This window comes from Bos indicus, chromosome 17 (assembly GCF_029378745.1).
Source record: "Bos indicus isolate NIAB-ARS_2022 breed Sahiwal x Tharparkar chromosome 17, NIAB-ARS_B.indTharparkar_mat_pri_1.0, whole genome shotgun sequence".
Taxonomy (NCBI): domain Eukaryota; kingdom Metazoa; phylum Chordata; class Mammalia; order Artiodactyla; family Bovidae; genus Bos; species Bos indicus.
Window position 1 is genome coordinate 55,796,591 of NC_091776.1, and position 25,252 is coordinate 55,821,842.

A 25,252-nucleotide genomic window follows, 5' to 3' on the forward strand; every position below is an offset into this window, starting at 1 on the left:
TTATCTTTACAAAGCTTTATTGCAACCTGTACATCAGGGTGACAGTTATTCAGTGTTTTGAAAACAGTAACAAAGAAGGGCACAGATACTGGACACCAGGGAGCTGGCTCCTCCATCTCCCAGCAGGAACACAGGGCGGGGTGACAGCTTCTGCTGACCCGGGGACAGGAACCTCGGGAACAGGCACATCTCCGGCTGTGTGGAGAGGTTCGCTTTGGTCCAAAGGATGTCTTCTTGATACAAAATCAGAAGGCGGCCACAATTTCTAACTTCCTTCCAGAATAAGCAACACCAGTTGCTGCAGCCTTCTTTGCTGAGTAGGGACCAGAGGTCCCAAGCAAGGTGGCTGGAGTAGGGCAGGGCGCCTCTCCACAATTTTCTGGGTGACAGTGCCACCTCGTTACACTTCTACGAAAAAGCCGGACAGCCTTCTGGCTAGCAGTGGTCAGTCCGCAGATCACCCAGCTTAAAGGAGGAATCCGGCCACGGTTTTCTGAGTCTGTTCTGAGAACAGATTATTGCTGAGCACAGGTCACATGATTGAGTCTAGTTGGGGTGATTTAAAAATTGCCCTAAGGCCGTATAGTCAGCCACTGCTGGTTTAAAAAAACAAAAACCACTTGATGTACATAAGCATAAGAAACAACTGTAAAACTTCATCTGGAAATCAGACAAGCTCTAATTTCTACAGAAATCACACCTCCCTGCAGCAGGGAGTGGAGGATGATCTATTGCTTGATTTCAGGGGACAGGCAGGACCAGCACCCACTCACTGGTGGGTCTGCAGGCAGGCCTCGGCAGGGACGAGTCAACACCAGCACACCAATGATGAGAAATTCTGTGTGGCCTTGGGACCTGCTCCCCAGATTTTCACTAGCACAGCTTTCATCAGCTAGTGTTCATTTTTGGCTTAAGAAAAATCTCCACGTTCATGGGATTTAAATTTAGGCCTGCACCATCCTTCACACTGCAGGGTGGGGGCTGCCGGCTGTCCTACTCCATCCTCGGCCTCGAGGGGCCCCGCGGCTCACAGCCACCGGGTGCTGAGGGCGCTGTTACAGACCGAGGTGCTCCGGGAGCTGCTGTGTCTGGAACAAACCCTCAGGTAGGTGTAGGGCGGGTATGAAATGCCTTACTGAGAGTGTGAAATGGGGAATTTACAGTCCGTTCCGTCTAGCGAAGAGCATGCATGCGTGGAGCCTGGAGGTGCACGCTGCCCCGGGGCCCCGGCGGCTCCCACCTCTTCATATGGGTTTGTATAACAAGGTGGTGACGTATTTTTTCTTGTACCGGTGGGTCGCGCTGAGCACCATCACTCCATCCTGAGGAAGAGGGTGGAAATATGCTCAGATTTTAGGGAACACGAGAATCCAGAGGGTGGCATAAACACAAGTGCCTGGGCCCGGAAGCTGCCCTCCAGGTAAGGACTTCAGGCTGTTCCAGCACTGGGGTGGGGGGGTTGCCTCAGGGCAAGAAACACGGCTCAGAGAGTAACAAACGGGTCCTTACCTTGATGGAGAGCGCATAGAGGTGGTTCAACATGACGTGGTTGGGCTCAGGGAGCAAAGCTGGATCACACTGTGGGCGAACAAAAGCAGATGTGTGCGCTTAGTAGGATCTAGAAATCACGGAGATTCTCCCACGTTTCATGGGACTGGATTTCAAAGGAAAGGAGGCAGGCTCTCAGGCCCCTTTCTTCCTAAGTCAGGCGGTGAAAGGGCTTGTTCATGATCACAGGGGAGGTGAGGGGTCGTGCCAGGTGACTAAGCGGAGCTCTTGGGGTGTCTGCTGGGCACACCAACGTGCGTCTCTGATCAGGCTTCATGTTGGTCTCTAGAGCGTGGGCCATGGCTCTGCCCTCTTGTTGGAGGACCAGAAAGAAAACTGCACTGCAGGTGCTTTTAAAGAAAGCTGGAAGAAAAAACAACTATGCTCCAGGCTCCTGAGCACTGGATTGCAAGTCTCTGAGACTCAGACGGTGAGCCTGAAGAAAGCACTGGATGACTGGGGGCAGGGAAGAGGTGCTATTGCTTCACACAAGCTCATATATTGGACCCAAAATGTTGCCACATCTTCCTATTTTTAAAGAGAAGTCAGAATCCAGGGTATTTTCAATGTACACTCCCCAGTTTTATAAATGCTGAAGCACCTGACAAAAGCTGGCTCAGCTATCAGGTGTGTGCATGGGGCTGCTCTCCACACAGGGGAGGGGTGGGACCCGGTGCCCAAGGACAGTGCGCCCTTGGGGACACGTGACCGCTGCAGCGGACGCCGGCACGTGTGGGCCTCCAGCTCTGCACCTTAGCACATGTGCACCCACCTGTGTGTGGCGCCCAGAACAGCAGCATGATTACCTTATCACCTAACAGGCATGTGTGTTTTGGGTGATGGCTTGGACCAAGCAAAAGAACATCTAGATTCCTAAGAATTATGGCTATGCTGCTCAGTCCAGAGGTGGGGGAACTGGGCAGTTCAGGTTAAACGGGATGGAAAGTTAAGGTGCTCTTAACTTTAACAACATGCCCTTCAGGATGAAGGCACGCTTGTTTTCAGCAGTAATATGAATTACCAGGGGCAATGTGCATTACCCACAGACCTCTAATTTTGATCCAGGAGCAATGATGCTTCTAGAAGCAATTCGGTGATTAAAACGAGATTCTAAAATTTGAGGGCCAGAGGAAGAATTCTATCATCATGTAGCTTACTGAAAACAGGGGGTTACATATTTTATCATGAAATTAAAAAGGAACGGGGCTCAGGCTAGATGGGGGTGGAACACAAGAGGAAGAGCTCAGAAAGGCAGCATGGGACAGGGAGGTGGCGTCTGCTCTGGGAGCATCTTGCGAGCAGCCCTTTCCTGAATCAGAGGTGTAGCTGGCATGAACATTGATGGGCGACACTGACCATTTTCCCCAGCTGCTTTGCCAGAGGTGGCCAGAGGAGAGCAGCGGAACGTAACCATGGAGGATGGTCTGGGAAATGTCTGGATAATACTCACGGAAATGCCCGTGTCCTTGTTTAGGATGACTTGGAGGAGATGTGGTGGGAGGATGGGAGGCGCTTTAAACCGCTCCTCTGGTTTCGAGATATAGGGCTCCTGATGGTAGGGTCCCGGTGGGGAACTGGACAACTCTGGGGAGAGATGGCCACAGGACATTTACTTGAGAAACTGGAGTTCTGGGTCAGAGTCACAGGAAGCTGTTCGCAGTGACCCAACCCGACAGCCACACAGGCTAACACTTCCTCCTCGCTGCAGGTGGGGCCAGCAAACACCTCAAAGAAGCTCAAGGCTAGTGAGGCTTCCATGGTTAGGCCCAAGTCAGGAGCACTGCCAGCCAGAATAAAAACGAAAGCAGGCAACCTGTTGACACAGGGGCAAGGGCACATTTCAAAACTAAAGCAAGAAGTTGAAAACCTGACCTCTAAAGGCTCTCTGCTTCTACCGCTCTCAGGTTCTTTTCAAACTCATGCTCGAGTATATCACTTACACAGATGTATTAAGCTTCTAGCAGTGTGGTACTGTGAAAACTTAGAAGCCGCTCACTTAGTGATCTCTGGCCAGCTTGCAGGCACTGAGCTGTGATCCAAAGGACAATGGGGATGCATGTGGCCGCCTGAGACTCGTGCTATCCACGTGAAGCTGAGATGGCCTGGCTCCGCCAACTCCTTCCTCGTTGCTTTCCAGGGGACAGACTCCCTTCACACAATCCGGCCCCACCACAGCAGGAAACAAAGGCACCGAGGGCAGGAAACTGAGCGGCTGGGAATTATATGTATTCTGAGGAAGGGAGTGTCTGAGTATGAGAAGAGCATGCAGAGTCTGAAGCTGGTTTACCAGCTTGCTTTCCCCAGGTGACCTCTGCTGCAGAACCTTGACTAAAAGCTTTTGTATGTGGTCTAAAATTTCACTTATTAGCAAGTTAAGGTATCTGGACATTCTCCCAATTCCCATTTATCTGAGTAAGAAATGACTTCTTTCAAAGATCAATTAGCTAGGGAGAGTGGAAGATGCTATTTTGTGATGTCTGAGTCCTGGTCAATGACCTTACTTGTCAGCCACGTGGTCCACCTGCTGGTCAGAGTTCTGAGCTGATAAACAGTAAGAGATCCCAGGGGCAAACCTCTGGGCCCAGGCAGGTAAGGGAAGACTCAATCTTCAAACTGAACTGAATCTGTTCTCTTAGACAGTCAGGCACACTCCTGGGGGATCTCTGCCCCACCTCCCACAGGGGTCCTGGAACTGTGTAAAGCCCTGCCGGAGGGGGCAGAGCATCTGGCGATGACACTCAACATGCCGACACGCCGTTCTCCCTGCCTTGTACGTGCTCTTTCCAAGCAGTTTCTTCCTCTGGGTTTGGATGGAAAGCAACTTACGGAAGGACTGATGACTGGATGACTCTTGGAAGAAGGGCACGTTATAATAGGACCCTTACCCAGCAGGTTGTGCTGTGCAGCCTGTCTTGTGGTGAGCCTCCTCCTCTGAAGAGATTCTGACAAGGTGCAAATGGAATGTGCAAGTGACAGCCAAGGTCACTGAGGGGTCCATTTATCACCTGGCAGGCTAAAACTCTCTAGGAGCCCCAAGTGGGCAGGCGCCCCCAGTGCTGGCCCCTCACGACGCAATGCTACTCTCTAGGGCCTTATGGGCCCGCCCCTGGTATGAGAGCAAACTCTGGTCCCATTTCCAGTGTATGCTTTCTGTGGCCAAGCAGGCCTACTAAATCCTAGAGATGGATCCCCCGCTCCCCGCCCCCAAATGACTTACTGCTCCCTTGAAGCTAGATTTCAGCAAGTTGACTGAACACAGAGTTAGAAATTAGTTTTGTGGCTTTTTGGGGAGATATTCACGTCTACTCATTGGGTGGCTCCCGCCCAAGAGGGAGAGGCAAGGGAAACAAGCGTAATTCAAAATGACACGGCCCCCACCTGCACACACGTGGTATAAAATAACTGTTCATACCAGACACGTCAGAGCACTTTTGGGAATCCACCATTAAAGCGTCAAACACTTCAAAGTCAGTTTTCTTCACCTGAATGACGTTGTTGACTGTGCCAAGCTGGCTGGTGACTACTGGCTGGGAAGAGACAGACAGGTAGAAATCTTAATATGTAAGGTCTCCAAAGGTATTCTTTAGAGGATTTAGCATTCCTGGTGGGAAAGCTTCATCTCCTGGCCCGCCAACCAGCTCATCCAAGTCAAAGATGCCAAGAGGCTGACAATGAGCACTGCTATCTAGCTCGGTCACACACAGGGACTTCTACCAGCAGGACAGAGGGACCTGGCACCTGTCTCTGAGGGCAGGCCCTGTGCTTGAATCGTGTGGGCAGCCAGAGGACTGGGGCGGGAGGAAGCGTACCTCGGAAGGGTCGTGTGTCCACTGACCATCCACAAAGAACTTGTACTGATGCTCTCCTTCAGGCAGATCCAGGATGGCTACAAAGTTATTGTGGCTGCAAGAGAAAAAGGAAGCAGAGGGTGTCAGTAGGGTGAGCTGCACTCTGAGCTGACTTGCAAAACCAGCCCCGGAATAAAACAAAGCTTCCACGTAAAATCAACAGTTCAGCCACAGGAGAAATAAACATTTTTTAACCAACTGAGACAATTCATTATAATGATCTCAATCCAGAAAAGCTACCAGAAAGTAGCAACATAAGAGGTTTCCTGGAAAACTCGCTTTGCCCAAATACCAGGAATCTACATTCCTACCATCAAAAACTCAACAAACAGGCATCTGTCCTCCCGCTATGCGCAAAGTAACACCTGGCGGTCTGGACGCCGAGGAGGACAGCAACACAAGACAAGCAGCAAGCTGCCTGCCAAGTTCTACCCTCTGTCAGTCTGCCTAGCGCAGGACAGGGGATCAATTTCACAGGATGTACAAAGTTCCCTACAGAAACTTGTATAACTACTAACAAAAAAAAGGTTCCAGGAAAACCTCTCTCATTTGATTGTTTTCTTCCCTTGACAGGCATGACTTATAACTGGGCTGAGTGGCTCCCTCCTGCACCAACTGGACTCCTGGAAAAGCAGGCAGTTCCCTGTCAAGAACCAGGCCCAGCCTGGTTCTGTGTGTAACAGAAATAACCGAGTGATGTTTACTTCTAAGTGTGTTTTTTGGGTGTGAGACTTTAACCCTGTGAATTATTAAGCATGACTATTTTTCCATTCAGCATCTACTTTATAAAAACATCCTCTTCTATTCACCCCCAGGGATCGTTCAGAAACCAGAGGATCCCTGGGTTAAGACAAATACGTGAACACATCCAGGTGAATACCTTCTTGTGAGGGGAAGTTTACTCCAGTTGTTAAAGGACCCAGACAAGTAAACTTCCTTTCCACCCCCCGTCCATCGAAAAACAGTTGGCCGAGCCTGGGCGGGAGCTTTGTCGTTCACTTCCAGATCGTGCTGCCAGGCCAGGAACTCCTCCTTCTCTGGAGCCTAGAAACAGAGCAGTTTACTCAGGAACAGGGAACAGGAACAGCAAGAGACTGTTACCTTAATACTGACAATTCATTCTGAAAAGGCAGCTGTCACTACCCAGGTTTATATTCCAGCCCATTAACTCACCAGCTGTGCCTCAGTTTTCCCACTTGCAAAATGGAGAGAATAAAAGTAATTCTTAAGGTTGTGAAGACTGAGACAGTCCATGTAAAATGCTCTGCACAGGGTCAGACCCAGGGTAGGTGCTTCATAATTAATAGCTATTATTATTGCTGTTATTCAAGGGGTATACATCAAAACTTGAAAAATTATAAAACTCACTTGAAAGAAGGCAGCAATGAATTTGAGACAAGGTAATAAATGTCATTTTCTTCCGTTAATCAAGCAAGATTTAAAGTACATGAAACTTTATTAGGGATGATTCCAGAGCTTTCAACTTGACGACTGGGAAATCCAGGTGCTGAGGAAGGGAAAAGCTATTCACGGAGTGCCATCCAGGCAGCACGGAGCAAAAGGTAAGACAAGACAAAGACTGACCCTCATTAAACGGTAACTTCTTGTGTGGGCAGCGTTGTCTAACAGAGGTATTCTGGGATGGGAGAAACAAACACGTTTGACTCTCAGTGGAAGATACGTGGTTTTGGATCTCTCATATTTTTTCCTCGTCAGAAGCCAGACTAGGAGTGCTAGGCTGTGACAGACTCTTAAAAGGTCTAGAGCAAGCTTCTAGCACCTTCATTTCAAATACTGACCTGAGCTCATTTAAAAGATACCTGCATTCTTTGTGCCTTAACAAAAGCTACAGATTAAATAACAGACTGGTATCATTTTCCACTGAGGATGTGATAACTAACCACAGTCAAAACGCTGACCTACGGAGAAGGCGATGGCACCCCACTCCAGTACTCTTGCCTGGAAAATCCCATGGACAGAGGAGCCTGGCAGGCTGCAATCCCTGGGGTTGCGGAGACTTGGACCCAACTGAGCGACTTCACTTTCACTTTTCACTTTCATGCACTGGAGAAGGAAATGGCAACCCACTCCAGTGTTCTTGCCTGGAGAATCCCAGGGACGGCGGAGCCTGGTGGGCTGCCGTCTCTGGGGTCGCACAGAGTCGGACACGACTGAAGCGACTTAGCAGAGAGTACAGTTAAAAAGAATCCAAGACTTTTTTTTTTGTATCTAGGCATTTAATCCAGTGTGTCTGCTATATCTTTCAATAACTTCTATGGAAATGATAGGGGAAGTTATTTAAAATAACTCTGTACAGATCACTTCCTATGTTAAACATTTCTTGTAAAGAGTTTTAATTTGGCAAAAGAACAGACACTTCTTAAAGAAAGTAGTTTGATTCTTATGGTGTCTTAAACAGCCACCTTTGGGCCAAAATTATTTCCTGGGGAAGAGATATCAAACTGTTGGAAAAAGGATTTCACAGTTCACTTTGCACACAGCCTTGGGAAAGCAACAAACTCAGAAAGCAAGTTGAAATGACAGGCTGGCGGGCTAAGGAAAAGCAGACTCTTCACAGTTAGCCTCAAAGCTAAGATTCAGGTGAGGAGATAAGGTAATGACATGGTCACCCATTCCAGCATCTGAGGAAACATGAGCACAACCGGAACGACCTGCCGGACAATTAGCCCAATGGACAGTGATGGTGAGCAGGCAGCCAGAAACTAGCAGGCCCTGGGCGGAGGAGGGGTACTTGTCATCTTCCCTTAACTGACTGTCCCTTAAGCATTTAGTTCATTTCTTTAGGCTATACCACATACATATCAGCTGCCAGAATCACCGAGTACTCTTGGACTGGGCTCTGCCCCTAGAAACAGACCACAGGAGGTGGTTAGCAGGAGAGCAGCTAGAGCAAGAATTGAGAATTATCTTCAGTTTATCATGATAAGTTAAAGCAGACTGCAGCAGGACATCTAAGTTTGGCCTGTAAAAATGTTTGCTTTGGCCTGTTTAAAATATTAAGCCATATATAAACAATAGGAGAGAGAAGCTGAGTAGCAGCTGGCTGCCTCCTTTAGACTGATGTTTCACTTACTTACTGACCTCCAAAGTCAGATTACTCTTCTGTGCCTGCTCTCAAGGGTGAACCACAAATTTTCCGCGTAACTAAAGACCTCTGGACAGCTACAGTCAGCTATTCAACTCATATGTTCACTTTACACGTGTTCTCCAAAACAGAAAAGAAACTGTAAAACCACAACAAAAGGCTCCGTCAACCTACTTAAAAGTGGTGGAAGGTTCCTGAGAGCTGTGAAATTAATTATACCTAAGAGAAAAGCAGAGACTGGGGCTCAATTACTGCTGGTGCCACGATCTTAATTAATCAAAAATTTGAGCCTGTCTCAGCGCTGCCTTTTCCTTAATGATGTTAAACGAAGTGAATTCCTTCCCCCTCGGGGAGACTTTCTCACATCGGTAATTAGACAGAAGTTACTGAGCTAAGAGGGCTCTTCCACTTCTTAATTAGAAGGAATAGGGCGCGGGCTTGGGGGGCATCTAGTAGACTTCAACAGTTAAAAGGGGAATCAGATTGTCCCACTCGCCATTACCTTGATTTCCTCAGAGTGAAAGAGGTCGGCGTCTTCGGGGCTGTCCATCAGGATCTTGGGCCTGTCTCCATCCTTGGAGCCCCCGGAGCTGTCCCTTCGGGGTGTCTTGTGGCCGCCCTGCCGGTCCAGCGCAGCGCGCTCGCTGCTCGTGTTGCCCATGGCGAGGGTCTACGGAGACACTGGGAAGCCGAAGAGGCCTCACTCCAGGGGAGAGACAAGGGACACCCAGGATCTCCACCAGGACCCTAGGGAAAAGTCAGATCACTAGGTACCAGAGCCCGCAGGCCAAGGTTCGGGGTCGGGATCCTGATTGAGCCGGGACGGCAAGATTGAAGAGGTCTCACAAAGGCGCTTCACGGGGTCAGACAGCCGGCGACGTGAACCCACCAACTACGATAACCCGACACTCCCCAAACAACTCCCAAACCTCTTAGAAACTTCCGCTTCCGGCACTTGCGCAAAGGGACCCGACCCACAGAGTTGGGGGTGGCTGAGGCTGGAGAAGCCCGCGAGGCCAACTCGACCTCACTTCCGCTTCCGGTCCAGGTCCGCGCCCTGGCAAGCTCCCTAGACGGTCCCGCGGGCTTCGGAGAGCGCAGTCGCAGTCGGTCGCTCAGGACAGCGCGGGACGAAGCTGCTGAAGGCCGGCAGGGGGCACAGAAGCGCGCAGGTCATCTGGGCTTCGGTCCCGCGCTGGCATGAGTGAGAGTGTTATCTTGGCTATCTTTGCTCACTTCCAGTTGATTCTACACTTTACAGCCAAAGGGATCGTCCTAAAGGGCAAATCTAATTAAAAGACTCCTTAAAGCCCTTTAATGCGCTAGCTCTCATGCCTTTGAGTGCCTTAGAATCATGTGGAGTGCCTGTTCAAAATGCATATTCACATGCCTCTAATCTCCTGAAATTATGATTTAGAAGCTCTGGTGTGGGTTCTGCATTTTAATAAGCACCCTAGGTGATTCTGATGCAGGTAGTCTTGTAGGTGTTTGAGAAAATGACAGACCGTTAAGCTCCCTGGAAAATTTTCACGTTTTTCAACTCCCAGTAGCTTGGGAGTTGTAAAATTCTGGAATTATTAGTGTGTTTTCAAAAAATTGAGTGCACAGCCTTTTGATAGCTAATTCTGCAAGCTATTTTAAAATCACTTTGAACATCATTCTGCATAAAATGCATTTATTTATTAATGTTTATCTTTTACTATGGCCGGTGCTTCAGCCAGAAGAGTGTACATATGTGGGACTAAAATATTCTAATCTTCTCCCTCGTTAGTCACTGTTAGGATTTGTGGTGGTGGTGGTGGTAGGTGTGTGTGTTGTATTGTTTTTGCATGTGAGTATCTCCAAATGCTTTGCTTTTGCTGGGCCTGAGCATGCACTTTGTCCATTGAACATGTAGAACCTACATAGTGCCGGACATTGTATGAAGTAAATGGGAGACACAGATGACTAAGGTATGGGGAATTTGGCAGTATCTAAAAAAAATAAAGGGAATTCCTTGGTGGTCCAGTGGTTAAGAATGCGCCTTGCAATGCAGGAGACTAGGGTTCCATCCCTGGGTCTGGGAACTAAGATCCCACATGCCATGGAGCAACTATTAAACTTGCTCACCTTGGAGCCTGTGCACCACAACTAGAGAGTCGTTTGCCACAATGAAAAGATCCTGCCAGTCACAAGGAAGATCCTGTGTGCCACAACTAAGACCTGATGCAATCAAATAAATAATAATAAAAATAAAATATGTACCTTCATTTTGGTACACAATTTTACTTCTAGGAAATGTCTACAGAAAAACACATGCTAAGATTATATGCAAGCAAGTTCATCTGAAGCATTCTTTCTAATACTATAAAACATTAACTCCAAGATCCCCATTTTATTTTACATTTTAATCTCTCTAAAACGGTGTGTCTTACAGTCAGTGGAATCTTAGATTTGATGAAATAAGGAAATGTGGCTTTGCCACTTAGGAACTGTCACCTGGTTTCCTCTTTTGTGAAATGGGGAATAAAAATAACACCTTATCTTATAGATTTGCCTTGTGAATGAATTGAGAACATGCAGGAAAAGTGCTTTGCATAGCACCTAACTCTTAGTAACCAGCCAGTAAACATTAGCACTTTTATTAGTATCATTATGCTTGCAAATAGAAAGTTCTGGGAAGATTTACAACATGTTGTTAATACTGGTCCCCTCTTGGGAGAGAACTTGGATTGGAAACATGAGCAGACAGAAATGGGATTTTCACTTTTTAGATTACTGTTTGAAAATGCTTCTACTGCAAAGGTGTACTACTTCTGTAATTTAAAAACATTTTTTAGGGACTTCCCTGATGGTCCAGTGGCTAAAACTCTGTGCTCCCAATGCAGGGGGCCTGGGTTCAATCCCTGGTCAGGGAACTAGATCTCACATGCTGAAACTAAGAGTTTGCATGTCACAACTAAAGATCCTGGGTGCTGCAACTAAGATGTGGCATAGCCCAAATTAAGTTAATAAATAAATAAAATATTAAAAAACAAAAGTGTAAACTTTTAATAAATCTAAATATACATCAATATAAGAACAATATAAGAACTTCTAGGAATTTATCCTACAGATACACTCATACACCTGCAAAATGATGGACAAAGTCATCCATTGCAATATTTGAATATTTGCAAGAGAAAAGCACTGGACACAGCCTATGTGTCTACCAGTAGGAAACTGGTTAAATAAATCATGACATATCTATGTAATGGCAAGCTATGCAGCCTTAAAAATGAGAAAATGCTACATGTTGACATGGATCAATATCCAAGATATATCAATCAATAAGAAGGAAAAACAAGTAAGGTGCAGAACAGGGCATCAAAGTATGTAACATTTAACGGGGCAGGGAGAAAAAATATACACATGTATTTGCCAGTAAAAGTACAGGAAATCTGAAGAATATATATGAATATAATATAGGAAACTGACACTATTGTTTGCTTCTAAGGAAGGCAACTGGGCTTCTGGGAGACTTTTCACTTTATTCCATTTTATACTTTTGGAATTTAGTGCCAGGTGAATGTTAACTATTTAAGAAATAAATATAATTTTAAGAAAAAAGAAGAGAGAGGTGCTTAGCTCTGGAAAACGGAACCCTGCCTCATTTCTGGACTCTACAGGGCTCAGCACTGAAACCCCTCAATTGTGAAAATAAGAGCCTCACCCTCTTTCCTCCTGTTCCTTCTAGGAAAATACATCTGGCTCAAGCCATGACAGCTAGATGATAATCTTACAAGGTCTCCTGGGCAGGGGCATGTATTTAGTAACTATGGAAACTTCCAGTCCAATCCCTTGACTATTGGCCATTTGGGGTCTGAGGTTTTGGACTCTGTCAACTAGGTGGTACGGAGTTTAGAGCTGATAGAGACCTGGGGGAGAAAAGCATCTTTTGTTATGGACTGAATGCTTGTGTTCCCCCCAAATTCATGACCCCACTGTGACTGTATTGGGAGCTCTTTAGGAAGTGATTAAGATTAGGGGAGGTCATAAAGGTAGGGCCCTGATCTGATAAGTGTCCTTAAAAGGAGTAGGAAAGATACCAGTTCACACACACACACACCCCTCCCCCACCATCCTTCTCTCCACCAACACTCAGAGGAAAGACTGTGTGAGGATACAGTAGCCATCTGCAAACCAGGAACAGAGCTTCTCACCGGAAACCAAACCCTGACGGAACTTTGTTCTTGGACTTTCCAGCCTCCAGAACTATGGAAAATAAATTTCTGTTGTTTCAGCCACCCAGTCTGCGATACTTTTTTGTGACAGTCTGAGCTGACTAAGACAGACTACAATGTGCGTGAACTGTTGGGATAGAATTATAAGCTTGCTTTTAGTTGGCCTACTTGGATTTCCACTAGGCTTTCTGAAATTTATCTAGGCAATGTAAATAATATTGACAATGTTTGGCAGATGTGTCCATCTTTTCTTACTAGGCATCCCTGTATTCTCTCCCCACTGAGATGCAACTGTCATTGTGACAGAGAGACAGTCATTGGCAGAGAAGTAAATGGAGCTCAGTATCCAGTCCACGGATATTTATGGAGAACCAAAATGTGCTTGGCTTTGTTTTCGGTTCTGGAATAAAGAATAACATGACTGACAATGTTTCTCTCTTTGCAAAGCTGAATGGCCCCTGGTGGCAGGCAGATTTATAAACAGGCGAACAAGCCAGATAATTTCAGAGTGACTGCTACTATGAAGGAGACAAAATGGAATAATGTGAGGAGGACAGGGTACTACTTTAAATGAGATGGTCAAGGAGGGCCTCCCTGAGGAAGTGACAGTTGAGAGCTCAATGACAAGAAAACGTCAGATGGGAGAAGAGTTTGGGAGGACCATATCAAGGAGAGGAAAAATGCAAGTGCAAAGGCCCTGGGGTAGGTATGAGCTTTACATGCTACAGAAATACAGAGGCAACCTTGTGGCTCAGCTGGTAAAGAATCTGCCTGCAATGCAGGAGACCTGAGTTCGATCCCTGAGTTGGGAAGATTCCCTGGAAAAAGGCCACCCACTCCAGTATTCTGACTTGGAGAATTCTGTCGACTGTATAGTCCATGGGGTCGCAAAAAGTCAGACATGACTGAGCGACTTTCACTTTCATTTGGTGTGTACTGGTGAACAGGAGGAAAAGCTTGATCCTTTTGAACTTCATTGGTCACAGTGAACATTCTGGATATTATTCCAGGACAGTGGTATTTCATGGGAGAGTTTATGTTTGGGAGTAATGTTATCTGAGTCATGTGATGATGGATATACATTTTACAATATCATAGAATTTTTTGAGGGCTGGCTAAATCTAAGAAATGAGCCTATTATAAAAAAAGATTTCTAAATTTCAAGAGTCAAAACTCCCCTGGAAGAGACCTTAATTGGCAAATAGCCTCATTTTGTGACTTGTGGGGCTTCTGGCAAATCCTACCGCTTGACCTGGGTGGTAATTATTAAAGCATTTGCCTTATAATAATTCACTAAGCCACATATTTCTTTTGTGTGGTTTCCTGTATCTTTGTTCTACTCTCAATGAAAAGAATTTCTTCTTTTTTAAGAAAAAGCTTCAGGACTTCCCTGGTGGCTCAGTGACAATGAATCCACTTAACAATGCGGAAGACAGAGTTTGATCCCTGGTCCAGGAGTATCCCACATGCAGCAGAGAAGCTGGGCCCGCGTGCTCTAGAACCTGGGAGCCGCAACTACTGAAGCCCATGTACCCTAGAGCCCGAGCTCTGCAATAGAAGTCCGCAATGACAAGCTTGCACACCGCAACTAGAGAGTAGCCTCTTCTTCTCGCAATTAGAGAAAAGCCCGCACAGCAATGAAGACTCAGAATAGTCAAAAATAAATAAATGTTATATTAAAAAAAAAAAGAAAAAGCTCCAGTCACAGAGTAAACTGAGGCCTAGAGAGGAGAAGTGGCTAGCTTGAGGTAACACATCTTTCTTAATAAAGTTGGTCCTGAATTAATTCTATGCTTTTTTAAGAAGATGTGAAGGAGTAGAGGAGAGAAAGAGTCCACCTTTCCCACTTCCCAACAGGATGACTGACAAACTAAGGCAGTTTTCAAGTGATGATTCAGTGGGGAATGAAAAAAATAAAAAGATATCTATATCCTTGTCTCTTTAAAATGTGAGCTAGGGGATCAGAGTTTGATGATCCCTCTGCAATGTGGGAGACTTAGGTTCGATCCCTGGGTTGGGAAGATCCCCTGGAGAAGGGAAAGGCTACCCACTCCAGTATTCTGGCCTGGAGAATTCCATGGAGTGTACAGTCCATGGGGTCGCAAAGAGTGGGACATGACTGAGCGACTTTCACTTTCACTAACTATAGTTGAAGATCACTATACCCCATAGACACGCATCCTCCTGTGTATGCTCAAGTCTCCTATGCCAAGCATGTGACTCTGTCTGAGAGCCTTCTGGAAAATTCCTGGTCCGTACAGGGGGGAAGGCCAGAGAGTGACAGTGTGTGAGCAGCCCTCAGCCAGTGACAGAAAGGAGCTGGTAGAGAGATACCCCAGTTCCCTTGCTCCTTGGGTGGGACAAACCTAAGATGAATTCCATACCGTGTGTCAGAGGCCCCCAATGGAACTGAAGCCTAGATGCTGACAGCAGTGACTTGATCATTAACTGTATACTGAATCTGTTGGCTTTCTTCCTTTCTTCATCACTTCTTAGGGTCATCTCCCAAATAAATACTTGGAATCACCTTCCAAATAAACTACCCACACAAAAATCCTAGTTTGACCTCTTAGGTTATAGCTGAGGAGGTGAAATGGCTTTCCAAGAGATACAAGAAGTTAGTGGTTGCCCATCATTGTAAGGACCCCGTGTCCTGGTTTCTGGTCCAGGGCATTGTGATATTTCACTCTTCATGACCTGACATACCATGCATCATGCATGTGTGCTAAGTCGCTTCAGTCGCGTGCAACTCTTTGCAACGCTATGGACTGTAGCCCGCCAGGCTCCTCTGTCTGTGGGATTCTCCAGGCAAGAACACTGGAGAGAGTTGCCATTTCCTCCTCCGAGGGATCTTCCCAACCCAGGGATGGAACCCCTGTCTCTTATGTCCCCTGCATTGGCAGGTAGGTTCTTTACTGCTACTGTGGATGCTTAGAAAAACAAAACTGGGGACTTCCCTGGTGGTCCAGTGACTAAGACTCCACGCTCCCAATGCAGGGACCCAGATTTGATCCCTGGTTGGGGAACTAGATCCCACATGCTGCAACTAGAGAGTCACATGCCACAGTGAAGATCAAAGATCCTGCGTGCTGCAACTAACACCCAGGACATCCAAATAAATAAGTGAATAAATTAATATTTTTAAAAATTGGATAGCATCATTCATAATAGTCAGAAGGTGGAAATAATGCAAATTTCCATCAAGGAATGAATAAATAAAACCATTGTGGTTTATCTATGGAATGGAGTATTATTCAGCCACTGAAAGGAATGAAGTACTGATATACACAACACAGATGAACCTTGAAAACATCATGCTAAGTGCAGGAAGTCAGAGACAAAAGACTCCATACTGTATGATTCCTTTGGTAGGAAATGTCCAGAATAGGCAAATCCATAGAAGAAGGCGGCAGACTGGTGGTTTCCAGGAGCTGGATGCTAGAGGGAATGGAGGAGTGACTGCTTTATATGCACGGCGTTTTCCTTTGGGGTTTTGAAAACATTTTGGAACTCGGTGTAGATGGGCTGCATGACATTGAAAATGTTCTAAATGCCACTGAATTGTACACTTTAAAATGGGTAATTTTATGTTATGTGATTTTCACCTCTACTGAAAAATAACTGCTAGGATTGGTCCTAGGACAAATGGTAGAGATGTACAGTTTATCCTTTTAACTATCTTGTAGGATAACACCTCCACCCCAGGCTCTACTGCTGTGTCTCAGAACTTAGGTGGCTCAGGACAGCAGAACCTATCATGACACTCATTCTAGGTAACATCTAGGCCTACAGCCTTCTAACTTCATTAAATCATTTATTAGTAACTACTTATGGCACAACTCAGAGAAGGCAATGGCACCCCACTCCAGTACTCTTGCCTGGAAAATCCCATGGACGGAGGAGCCTGGTGGGCAGCAGTCCATGAGGTCGCTAAGAGTAGGACACGACTGAGCGACTTCACTTTCACTTTTCACTTTCCTGCATTGGAGAAGGAAATGGCAACCCACTCCAGTGTTCTTGCCTGGAGAATCCCAGGGACGGGGTAGCCTGGTGGGCTGCCGTCCATGGGGTCACACAGAGTCAGACACGACTGAAGCGACTTAGCAGCAGCAGCAAGGCACAACTACTATCTGCCAGTCACTGGGGTAGATGCTGGTGATAAAGTGATTGACCAAACCAGACCCAGGCTCCATGCTCACAGAGCTTACGATCCAGTAGGGAAGAGAAACATTCATCAAATAATCATCCAGTCATTGTCTGTGACAAATGCTAGGAAGGACAACTGTGATCTAGTGAGAGGCATGTGACCGAGCCAGGAGGTCAAGGAAGGCTTCCTGGAGGAAGCGACAATTAGGTCATGATTTGAACACTGTAGGTGTTAGTAGTGAAAACTGTCTATCAAACCCTATTATGTGCCTGTCATTGTGCTTGCTATATCAACTCATAACTCCCAAAAGTCCTTTGAAGGATTTACTACTGTTATCACTTGTATTTTATAAAGAAACTGAAGCTTAGAGAGGTCAAGTGGCTTGCTTAAGGTCACACAGCAAGGAAATGATGGAACCAGTGGTTTAATCAGACATGGGCAACCAGACCAATATAAAAATTTAGGCCTCACGGATAGGCCAGTGGGTAACAGATCACCTTAGGTGAACCAATGGGTCAGGATTCTCAAAATTGTAAATAAAAAGCTGAAATGGTCATTCGGTGAAGGAGATCAAACTAGATGCTTTTCTGTTTCTGTTTTATTCTTTGACTTCTGATAACTCTGGGCCCATATTTCTTACTGTTACCAAACTCATTAACATGTGAAAGTTGGAGGCTTTGAAATGCTTGATACAACATACTAAATCAAGAAGGTGAATCACTTATTAGTAAGGAGAACACCAATGACAGTGATCATGAACGCAATACCTCCAGCAACTCCTAGGTGGCAATAAAGAGAAATGAGAAATGTTACCAGTCTTCCAAAAAAATTACATGTCTGTATTTTTAAGTATGAATAAAAATTTCTAGTACAGGAGGTGCTGAATAAAAAAAAAAAACCAAAGTCCCCCTCACACTTTCCCTTAAATCCCTCCTTTTTTCTTCTCAAAAGTAACCAGTTGAAGGTTTTTTTTATCTACTTTTAGGAGGCTTGTTTTAACTGCAATTTTTTTCCAGAAAAGGTATTTGCTTATATCACTCTCCATTAAAACAAATGACACACTTGGAACTTTCTCCCCTTAGTGTATCTTTCCATGTCAGCACATACTGAGCTCCCTCACTTCTGGGTGCAGAATCCGTCACAGTAATAGTTAACATTTGCAGAGTGCTTACTGTATACCTGGCACTGTCCTAAGCACTGTCCTTGTTTTAACCCATTTAATCCTCACAAAATCCTAAGAGATACATTCTATTACTATCATCCCCACTTTACATATGAGAAAACTAAGACGCACGTGGATAAGTAACCTGCCCAACATCACAAAGCCAGTGCGCCAGAATTTAGATGCAGGAAACTTGACTCCCAAGTCTACACTCCTAATGACCATGCTAAACTACTATAGCATAAATACATAATTGGTTTTATCTTTATTTTCTGAAGGCTCTTTAAAAAATTATAATTTTTTCAAAATTGTGCTAAAATATGTTGTAAAATGTACCTGGGATCTTGGCTTTATTCATGTTTGAGGCCAACAGATTGGGAGAGGAATGCCATGGAAAAGATAGCTTGTTACTCTCAGTTCCCAAGAGGAGGGGACGGGAGGTGTGCCATGCCACACACAGCCAAGAAAGGGAACCCTGAGGGTGGCCACAGGCAGAGTGAGGGGAAAGCATGTGCAGAAAGTCCTTATTGAGATTTCTCAGAGAAGGAATGGGTGAGGTAAGGTAAGCTGCTGAGCAGGTCTAGGACTGGACAGTTGGAATAATTTTGGTGGGCTCTGGGCTACAGGGCTGGTCCCTAGTTGTACTTGGCCCTGTGATGGTCAGGGCAAAGGAATTTTGCCTCCTGGCGTGTAAAAGCCAGAGAAAAGAAGTCGTTCAGAATATGGGCTTTGGAGCTGCTGGTTTAATATGCAAGTCATTTAAGCATTTAGTCACTTGCCTAAATGACTTGTATATTCTAGGCAAGTCATTTACCATCACTAGCAATTAGTTGGGAGGGGAAGTCTCTCCCTGGTCTCTGGCCCCAAGATGTCATAAAATGTACACAATTAAAAATGATTAATACATATACAGAAATAAAACCTACCATTTAAACTGTTTTGACGATGGTGATCTAGTTGCTAAGTCATATCCAACTCTTGCGACCCCAGGGACTGTATAGCCTGTCAGGCTCCTCTGTCCATGTGATTCTCCAGGCAAGAATACTGGAGTGGGTTGCCATTCCCTTCTCCATTAAATCATGTGCTGCTGCTGCTGCTGCTGCTGCTGCTGCTGCTAAGTCGCTTCAGTCGTGTCCGACTCTGTGCGACCCCATAGACGGCAGCCCACCAGGCTCCCCCGTCCCTGGGATTCTCCAGGCAAGAACACTGGAGTGGGTTGCCATTTATTTCTCCAATGCATGAAAGTAAAAAGTGAAAGTGAAGTCGCTCAGTCGTGTCCGACTCTTAGCGACCTCATGGACTGCAGCCCTCCAGGCTCCTCCGTCCATGGGATTTTCCAGGCAAGAGTACTGGAGTGGGGTGCCATTCGCTTCTCCATTAAACCATTTAAGTGATATTACATACATTCACGTTGTTGTGCAATCATCACAACCATCCATCTCCAGAACTCTTTTCATCTTGCAAAACAAACTCTCTGTAACTCCCTGAAGCCCCTGGCAACTACCATTCTACTGTCTGTATGAATTTGATACTTAAGTACCTCCATAAGAGTGGATCACGCTAGTTATCCTTTGTGACTGGCTTATTTCACTTAAGCATAATGTCTTCAAGGTTCAGCCATGTTGTAGCATGTGCCAGAATTTCATTTCTTTTTGAGGCTGAATAATATTCCATTAGGTGTATACTACATTTTTATTATCTATTCATCCATTGATGGATACTTGGGTTATTTCTATCTTTCGGCTATTATAAATACTACTACAATGAACACTGGTTTACAAACCAGTTTGGTTTTAGGACCCTGATTTCAATTCTTTTTGGCATATACCTGGAAGTCCTTCCTTTGGAGGAACTGCCATACTGCTTTCATAAGGGCTGCACCAGTTTCTATTGCTATCACAGTGCACTACAGTTCTAATTTCTCCACATTCTCCTGTATTTTCTTCAAAAGTTTTATTGTTTTAGGTTTTACTTCTAGATTTAATCCATTTTTAGTAAACTTATATGTATGGTATGAGGCATGGGTTGAGGTTCATTCTTTGGCACAAGGGTATCTAATTAATTGTTTTGACATTTTTGTTTTTCATCTTGGGCTTTCACAAATAAAATTGCTATCGTATATCCATACAACTTGGGCTTTCCCAGTGGCTCATCGGTAAGGAATCCACCTGCAATTCAGGAGATTCAGGTTCGATCCCTGAGTTGGGAAGATCCCCTGGAGGAGGGCATGGCAACCCACTCCAGTATTATTCTTGCCTGGAGAATCCCATGGACAGAGGAGCCTGGTGGGCTACAGTCCATGGAGTCGCAAAGAGTTGGACACGACTGAAGCAATTATGTTTGGGATTACTTTATCACAACCTCTTCAAAACTGAATGTTATCAAGGCCTCCCTGGTGGCTCAGTGGCAAAGAATCCGCCTGCAAATGTAGGAGACATGAGTTCGATTTCTGGGCCAGGAAGATCCCACATGCTGTGACAACTAAGCCTGTGCACCATAACTACTGGGCCTGTATTCGAGAGCTGGTGAGTGGCAACTACTGAGCCCGTGTGTCTTAGAGCCTGTGCTCCGCAACAAGAGAAGCTACCACAATGAGAGGGCTTCCCTTGTGGCTCAGCTGGTAAAGAATCCGGCTGCAATGCAGGAGACCTGGGTTCGATCCCTGAGTTGGGAAGATCCCCTGGAGAAAGGAAAGACTACTCACTCCAGTATTCTAGCCTGGAGAATTCCACGGACTGTATAGTCCATGGGGTTGCAAAGAGTCGGACCTGACTGAGTGACCTTCACTTTCACCACAATGAGATGCATGCACATCACAAGTAGAGAGTAGTCTCTGCTCTCCACAACTAGAGAAAAGCCCGCACAGCAACCAGGACCCAGCAGAGCCAAAAATTAAACAACAAACAAAAAACCGAAACTGAACATTATTACATTAAAATTTTTTTCGCAGCCTCATCAGTAAAAATGGTATTTCATTGTTTTACTATATATTTGTTGTTCTGTGAATTAGGTAGACCAACTTTTCATAAATGGTCACTCATACTTTGGGGCTTCCCTGATGGTTCAGCTGTGAAGAATCCATCTGCCAAAGCAGGAGATGTGGGTTAGATCCCTGGGTTGGGAAGATCCCCTGGAGAAGGGAATGGCAAACCACTCCAGTATTCTTGCCTGGGAAATCCCACGGACAGAGGAGCCTGGGAGGCTCCAGTCCATGAGGTGCAAAAGGTTGTACACGACTTAGTGACAACAACAACTTATACTTTACATAGGTTAAAAAAAATCTCGATTAAAATAATAAAATTAATAAAAGCTAATGTTTACTGAACAACTCCAGAGGCAAGTCCTATAGATAATCCCTCCCCTCTTGCTAAAACATTTACCTCAGGGATGTGCTTGTAAGCCAGACCTATGATAACCGGATTGTTACATGACCCTATGACATGTTACCGTGAGAAAGAAGAGTCGGGTATTTGTCTGCTGGTTTGGGAAGAGAGGCCTTCCTTCTCTCAGGACATTGATGAGGAACTTCTTAGTTCGAGATGCTCCTCTCATAACGGAAGTTTGAGGACAATAAATTATACACAAAAGAGAACAGAACTGAGAGAATCAAAGAGAATCAGAGCTTTACTCTGCTGACTTCACTGATATCCTGAATCAAATTAACCTTGAAGTTTGTCCTCTGTCTGAAATCCTCCATTATGAGAACCAGTAACTTCTCTTGCTATTTAAGTCAATTGGATTTTCTGTTGCTTACAACCAAAAAGCATTCTAAAACATACACTCAAATTAGCTCCGATTCTTTTTTCTGGGCCACGTCATGCAGGATCTTAGTTCCCGAACTAGGGATCAAAGCCATGCTCCCTGCAGTAGTAAAGCAGAATCTTAACCACTGGGCCACCAGGGAAGTCCGTACTCTTAACTGCAGCATGCGCGATTTTCAGTCTTCACTGCAGCAGGCAGGATCTTTAGTTGTGGCACGTGGGATTGAATTCCCTGACTAGGGATCAAACCTGGGCCCTCTGCATTGGGAGCATGGAGTCTTAGACCACTAGGGAAGACCCTATTTTTAAACATTAGGAATGTAGTAGATGTTTCTTCTATGGATATCAATTATTGAACATAGAAAATATATTTTAGACATGAAAGTGAGACCTCAGAGCTTTTTAAATATTTGATAAGATCCCAGAGGAAAAAAAATGTGTTGTAGTTACCACCAATCTGTTCTAAAAGTTCAGCCCAGACAAATTTATGTCAAACTTGCAACTAATTAGAGAAAATGGAAAAGAGGTAATTAAGTCATTTCATTCTGTTATGTGTAATAAGTAGCATTATTATTTTTTCTTAGTTATGAACTAAAAGATGAGAGTCGATTTATGATTTATGGGAGTTAGTTTAATGACACGATTAAGTACATGCATATCAGAATCAAACTGGCTGGGCTCAAATCCTAACACTTTGCAGTTGTGTGATCTTGAACAAGTTACTTAACTTCTCTGAGCCTCAGTTCCCACAAAGGCAAAGATGAATTAATAATAGTACTTATATTTAGGGTTGTCAATGGCATCTGAGTGAAAGTACATTTTAAGGGTTTAGCACAATACTTGGTAGATCAGTTCAGTTTAGTCACTCAGTCGTGTCTGACTGTTTGCAACCCCATGGACGGCAGCACGCCAGGCTTCCCTGTCCATCACCAACTCCCAGAGCTTGCTCAAACTCATGTCCGTTGAGTCTGTGATGCCATCCAACCATCTCATCCTCTGTTGTCCCCTTCTCCTCCCACCTTCAATCTTTCCCAGCATCAAGGTCTTTTCAAATGAGTCAGTTCTTAGTTTCAGCTTCAGCATCAGTCCTTCCAGTGAATATTCAGGGCTGATTTCCTTTAGGATGTACTTGTTGGATCTCCTTGCAGTCCAAGGGACTCTCAAGAGCCTTCTCCAACACCATAATTCAAAAGCATCAATTCTTCGGCACTCAGCTTTCTTTATAGTCCAACTCTCATATCCATATATGACTACTGGAAAAACCACAGACTTGACTAGACAGATCTTTGTTGGCAAAGTAATGTCTCTGCTTTTTAATATGCTGTCCAGGTTGGTCATAGCTTTTCTTCCAAGGAGTAAGCGTCTTTTAACTTCATGGCTGCAGTCACCATCTGCAGTGATTTTGGAGCCCCCAAAACTAAAGTCTGACACTGTTTCCACTGTTTCCCCATCTATCTGCCACGAAGTGATGGGACCAGATGCCATGATCTTAGTTTTCTGAATGTTGAGGTTTAAGCTAGCTTTTTCACTCTCCTCTTTCACTTTCATCAAGAGGCTCTTTAGTTTCTTCACTTTCTGCCATAAGGGTGGTGTCATCTGCATATCTGAGGTTATTGATATTTCTCCTAGCAATCTTGATTCCAGCTTGTGCTTCATCCAGCCCAGCATTTTACATGATGTACTCTGCATATAAGTTAAATAAACAGGGTGACAGTATACAGCCTTGATGTACTCCTTTCCCAATTTGGAACCAGTCCATTGTTCCATGTTCAGTTCTAACTGTTGCTTCTTGACCTGCATACAGATTTCTCAAGAGGCAGGGAAGCTGGTCTGGTATTCCCATCTCTTGAAGAATTTTCCACAGTTTGTTGTGATCCACACAGTCAAAGGCTTTGGTGTAGTCAATAAAGCAGAAGTAGATATTTTTCTGGAACTCTCTTGGTTTTTCTATGATCCAATGGATGTTGGCAATTTGATCTCTGGTTCCTCTGCCTTTTCTAAATCCAGCTTGAACACCTGGAAGTTCTCAGTACACATACTGTTGAAGCCTCGCTTGGAGAATTTTGAGCATTACTTTGCTAGCATGTGAGATGAGTGCAATTGTGTGGTAGTTTGAACATTCTTTGGCATTGCTTTTCTTTGGGATTAGAATGAAAACTGTCCTTTTCTAGTCCTATGGCCACTGCTGAGTTTTCTAAACTTGCTGGCATATTGAGTGCAGCACTTTAACAGCATCATATTTTTGGATTTGAAATAGTTCAACTGGAAGTCCATCACCTCCACTGGGTTTGTTCGAAGTGATGCTTCTTAAGGCCCACTTGACTTTGGACTCCAGGATGTCTGGCTCTGGCCATCTGACTTGGCAGATAGTGAGCCATAATACTATTATTATTATTATAACTATAATAATTATAACTATAATTATTATTATTATAGTTACTCTACTTTTTCTTTTAATGGTTAAACAACTTCTTTGGTGGCAAAAGAGCTGTTTTGAAAATTGAAGAATATGGAGAGACTGAAGAACAAACCCTATTTAGCCAGAAGCTGTCTTTCTCAGTCACTGAGGTTTTACTATCTTCTCTGGGGGCTTCTCTGGTGGCTCAGAGGGTAAAGCATCTGCCTGCAATGCAGGAAACCCGGGTTCGATTCCTGGGTGGGGAAGATCCCCTGGAAAGGGGATAGCAACCCACTCCAGTACCCTTGCCTGGAAAATCCCATGGAGGGAGGAGCCTGGTAGGCTATAGTAGGCTGTAGTCCATGGGGTCGCAAAGAGTCGGACACGACTGAGTGACTTCGCTTTCACTTTTCTGGGGTCGCAAAGAGTTGGACACGACTAAGCATGTGTACACACACACACACCTTTTGCATTTTCCAAGGAAAAGAGATGCTACACTGCTTTCGAGAACTTTGAGGCCAGAATTGAGTCCTGGTGTGAGTTATCTCAAAAATAACCCTTGAAATCAGCCAATGCTGCTGCTGCTGCTGCTAAGTCGCTTCAGTCGTGTCCGACTCTGTGCGACCCCGTAGACGATAGTCCACCAGGCTCCCCTGTCCCTGGGATTCTCCAGGCAAGAACACAGGAGTGGGTTGTCATTTCCTTCTCCAATGCATGAAAGTGAAAAGTGACAGTGAAGTCGCTCAGTCGTGTCCAACTCTTCACGACCCCATGGACTGCAGCCTATCAGGGTCCTCCGTCCATGGGATTTTCCAGGCAAGAGTACTGGAGTGGGGTGCCATTGAAGTCTGTTTAAAGCAAACAGACTGTAATTTAGTGCTTTGGACTAGTGGCTAGTGGCAAGTAGTCATATTGGGAGCTGGAGCTTTGGAACCAGACTAAAAGTGTGAAAAGTGTTTGTTGCTCAGTCGTGTCCAACTCTTTGTGGCCCTATGAACTATAGCCTACCAGGCTCCTCTGTCCATGGGATTCTTCAGGCCAGAATACTAGTGTGGGTTGCCATTCCCTTCCCCAGGGGAA

General features: G+C 45.1%; 1 protein-coding gene across 2 annotated transcripts; it reads right to left on the minus strand.

The window, feature by feature from the left end:
* Positions 1-9,522, minus strand: PRKAB1 (protein kinase AMP-activated non-catalytic subunit beta 1). Of its 2 annotated transcripts, XM_070769565.1 has the most exons (8): positions 9,277-9,522; positions 9,005-9,183; positions 6,277-6,440; positions 5,358-5,451; positions 4,961-5,075; positions 2,999-3,132; positions 1,510-1,578; positions 1-1,322 (listed from the first exon to the last, which is right to left on the minus strand). In XM_070769565.1, exons 2-8 carry the CDS (start codon positions 9,161-9,163, stop codon positions 1,245-1,247), a joined length of 813 nt encoding a protein of 270 aa, XP_070625666.1. In that variant the 5' UTR covers positions 9,164-9,183; positions 9,277-9,522; the 3' UTR covers positions 1-1,244. The 2 variants fall into 2 exon arrangements, with proteins under 2 accessions (XP_070625666.1, XP_019833369.1); XM_019977810.2 differs by having other exon boundaries at positions 9,005-9,521.
* Positions 9,523-25,252: the final 15,730 nt, after the last annotated feature.